This window comes from Sinocyclocheilus anshuiensis, unplaced genomic scaffold (genome assembly GCF_001515605.1).
Source record: "Sinocyclocheilus anshuiensis isolate Anshui unplaced genomic scaffold, SAMN03320099.WGS_v1.1 scaffold508, whole genome shotgun sequence".
Classification (NCBI taxonomy): domain Eukaryota; kingdom Metazoa; phylum Chordata; class Actinopteri; order Cypriniformes; family Cyprinidae; genus Sinocyclocheilus; species Sinocyclocheilus anshuiensis.
In genome coordinates, this window is record NW_015555744.1 from 1,737,862 (window position 1) to 1,742,072 (window position 4,211).

The window sequence follows — 4,211 nt, forward strand, 5'->3', positions numbered from 1 at the left end:
TTGATTGCTTCCATTGTCCTCATTTGTAAGTCGCTTTGGATAAAAGTGTCTGCTAAATGACTAAATGTAAATTTAAAACATACAATACAAACACATGGATTTTTTCTTGGTGTCTAACGTATATAAAAAGAATACACTTGTCTTACAAACTCCATGACTTAGCCTTTAAAAAAACAACAACACCACCACTGAGGAATCAATTCCAGAGTTGATTCGAAAAATTTTGGAATTGAACAGCCCTACATCTCAGCTCTTTTTTAGTTGATTTCATCAGGGTTATTTAGGCATACTCATTTGTGTTTTAAGTCAACATTAAGGCAAAGCAAGCCATAATATAATTGTCCTATCAGAGCAGCTGTGGTAACTATGTAAAAGATGACATAGTAAACTATAAGACTAAACACGATTGTCTTTACTAGAGATATTATAGCACAATCTGCTTTGCCTCTCTTTTGTGCTTATGTGTGGTAGTTGATGCACTGTTGCCAATGTGGCAGTGTAGCCATTGATAATGCCTTAACAGATAGTTCAGAGAAGATGTCAGATTCTCAGCCAAGTAAGAATGAGCCCAGACATGCACGCAATAATAGTTTCCCACTGGTACATGTACAGATCCCTGAGTACTAGGGCCCTATGAAGTCAGCTTTTATTTATTTATTTTTTTCAAATTCTGTTTTAATTTTTCTGGATTCAGTTTAATTTTTTCTATACTCTGTTTTAATGGTTAAATTAAATTTTATTAATAAAAAAGCATGTCTAATGAAACTTGCACAATTTAACAGCAATTTATCAAAAGTTTAACAAAAATTACATTTTTAAGGCCCTATGAAATGTTTTTTTATTTTTTCTCAAATTCAGTTTAATTTTTACCAAATTCCGTGTTTTCCATTACTTTTTAGATTTCATTTTAATGGTTTCATTCAATTTTAATAATCAAAGGCACCTCCAATCAATTGATTTCATAAAAAAATTATGTATTATTATCCCCCCCCCCCCCCAAAAATGTGTACATTTTTCTGCTAAATAAATTCTAGTAAATAATATTTTTTGGTAAATATTCCTTAAAAAAATAATGTTTTGATAATTTTATTAGTAGTACTATCATTACATTAACATATTTCTGTCACAATTTCTTCAAGTTAACCTGAACTTTTATTTTGAGGGGTTGCTGAGAAGACGGTCAAGTTTCTGTTTGTAGCCCATATGATATGATAGTTTTTCTCAAATGAAACTGTAAAATGCTCATGAAGTGACTCTCAGAGCAGTTCTAGAGATTATTCATGTGTTCATGTACTCACATATTGAGGTGGCAGAAGCTGAAAGCACCGTGAGCATCACACATGCTTCAGTTTGTGTGTAGTAAACGAAACTGCGCATCTGCAACGTTCATTCACACAGAGACACGCAGTACATGCAGGATTCAGATTTAAATGGTATTTTTGCAGCTTAATATTCACAGACACTAGTCCATATCATGTTTTGATTTAAGTGTAATTTACCTACTTTTGATTTGATTTTGCAAATTTTGTGATATTCCGCATTACTCAGTAAATTGCGTTTTTTTAATGACTGGATTCCACGATTCCGTCCACGTTTTCCACATCACGGAAATCATAGGGCCCTAAAATACTAAATCATAGGGCCCTTAAATAAGCATCCACCTGAGTTGACCTGCGATTTATTTTCACACATGAATGAGGCCTGAAACCGATCTGAGAATATCAGAACCGATGCGTTTTACTCCTGCTTACATGTTCATGGGTCGTATCTGATCTGTACCACAAGGGAAGAAAAAAAAATAAATCAGAATTGGGTCACTTGAACCATGTAATTTAAACGCAGCCTTATTGGCTAAATTCATAAATTAGCCAAAAATTTGGGGGAAAAACACACTAAGGCTGAATGATAAATCGCATGCGATATTTAATGCGTATCTTGTCAGTAAAGCCGGTTCTGTAATCAGCGGTAAATCTCCATCACATGCGTGCTTTCACATGGAGCAGTATTTACAACACAGAGCCGTTGTTCACTGACAAGCTGCGCAAACCCACGATCATATATGATGTGCATGACAAGATGCACATTAAATATCGCATGCGATTTATCGTGCAGCCCTAAAACACACACACAAAGGATGGAGGATGTATAAAAATCTGTGAATAACAGGCGTTACAGTGTCCAGTGAACCAGATTTCTGCAGGTGCAGATTCTGTGTTAGCCTCTTGTCCTAGATTACTTCAGTTGAAGAACTTCCACTCACCTCAACACTGAAGTATCCTCGGTCTACATAATCGCCCAGGAAGAGATAGCGCGTGTTGTCGGGGGAACCACCAACTTCAAAGAGCTTCATGAGGTCGAAGAACTGTCCGTGAACATCACCACATACTGGGGGTGAAAGGGAAACAAAATAAAAGCTTAACATTGCACATCACATTCAGTGAGTGGTACTTAACACCCGCCTCATGTTGAAATCAATGGCAACTGTAAGCAAAGCGGTAAAAGGTTTTCTGTATCACATCACATTATAAAACAAATGCCATAGGGAAGTGCTGGATTGTACAGAGACCAAACACTTCACTTAAATCCATCCAGCCAGCAACAGCCACATGTACAAGACTGCTCTGTCACTTAGCAACAACGACACTATATCTGAAAATACAGAGGCTGGATCCATTTATAAAACAAAATGTATCTAGAGCCAGAGGGGTTTGTGACATCTATTAATTCATGCTCAATGGCAGCGATATCTATAGAGGACAGATGAGCTCTAATACATCTGCATCATAAAATACCGTGGCATGCCGCAAACAAGAATTAAACCTTCAAGCACAACATCTTCATCAATTAATTGAGTAAGCTTAACAAGCTCTGTTTGTCACTGATAAGGACCAGCTGAATTTAAAGTGCCCTATTATGGATTTTTGAAAATTACCTTTCATGCAGTGCGTAAAACAGCTCATGAAAACGAGTCGTTTTTAAAACGAATCTTAAGCTGTTTCAAGTTGACGTCAACATGAAAAATTAGCATATTTATGCCCGCCCACTTGTTGCACGCGCAGACCCGGGAAATCTTGAATCTCCCCTCCCTCAAACACCATAGCGGATTCCTGTGGAGAAGACGCTGTGCTCGGCAGTGTGAGGGTAAATCCGTTAGGGTATGTCGAAAAACTCCCAACTCAATTTTCTCCTCCAACTTCAAAATCATCCTACATCGCTGCAGAAGCACCGACTCCAGTATTTACAAAGTCAACGTGCAAGGAGGGTCAAACACCCTTTACAAAAAATAAAAATAAAAAATGGTAAAACAACGATGCAGGACAATTTTGAAGTTGGAGGAGAAAAGTGTTGGGAGTATTTAGACATGCCCTGTCTTGAACCGTTGTACACAGACAGAGTACGCATGCGCCTCACAGAGACGAGCATTTGTGGTTAAAAAGTGTATAAATATTAGTTGTTGTTTTTTTTTTAAGAAAATGACCAATCGTTTTGCTAGATAAGACCCTTATTCCTCGGCTGGGATCGTGTAGAGCCCTTTGAAGCTGCATTGAAACTGCATTTTTAACCTTCAATCCGTTGAGCACCACTGAAGTCCACTATATGGAGAAAAATACTGGAATGTTTTCCTCAAAAACCTTAAATTCTTTGCGACTGAAGAAAGAGAGACATGAACATCTTGGATGACATGGGGGTGAGTAAATTATCAGGAAATTTTTATTCTGAAAGTGGAGTAATTCTTTTAAAAACTGTTGCTGTCATGTACTCTGTACTGTAGCATGCAAAATACGTATTTAGTTGTGTGTGTGTGTTGTGTTCGCTCCATGCAGCTTGTAGGTCTCGGTCTAACCGGCTAACAGAAATATCTGTTCGCTCGCAATTGTCTAGAAATGTGTCGATGAATAGTGAATGTTTGTCGTTGTTATTACCTGGAGTTATGGGCTTTCCGTTTCCGACATGCCCTGCATGCGGTAGACCAATCACAACAGACTGGGTCATCGGACCAATCACCGCAGATTAGAGGACCGCTCAATCACACGCAAAGCAGGGGTTTGGAAAAATGCGAATCGTTGAGCGAATCGTTTGGGAGGCCTTGAGCAAATAAAGTAAAAATAAATGCATATTGTAAGACAATTAAAGTGTTTTTTGACCTTGCATGCATGTCAACCTTTTGTTGGGGACTCCCAAAACCAAAATATGAACCTTTCATAACCCAT

At 37.8% G+C, this 4,211-nt stretch overlaps 1 protein-coding gene across 5 annotated transcripts in view; it reads right to left on the reverse strand.

The window, feature by feature from the left end:
* The window catches only part of LOC107673394 (serine/threonine-protein phosphatase 2B catalytic subunit alpha isoform-like), a 64,469-nt gene that overhangs the window by 44,727 nt on the left and 15,531 nt on the right, over positions 1-4,211 (reverse strand). For all 5 annotated transcript variants that reach the window (XR_001632399.1, XM_016466970.1, XM_016466968.1 and 2 more), the window contains exon 3: positions 2,261-2,385. Coding sequence is in view for 4 of the 5 variants with exons in the window: in XM_016466970.1 (XP_016322456.1) it covers positions 2,261-2,385 (125 nt within the window). In the remaining variant the exon portion in view is untranslated. The remainder of the gene's footprint in view (positions 1-2,260; positions 2,386-4,211) is intronic.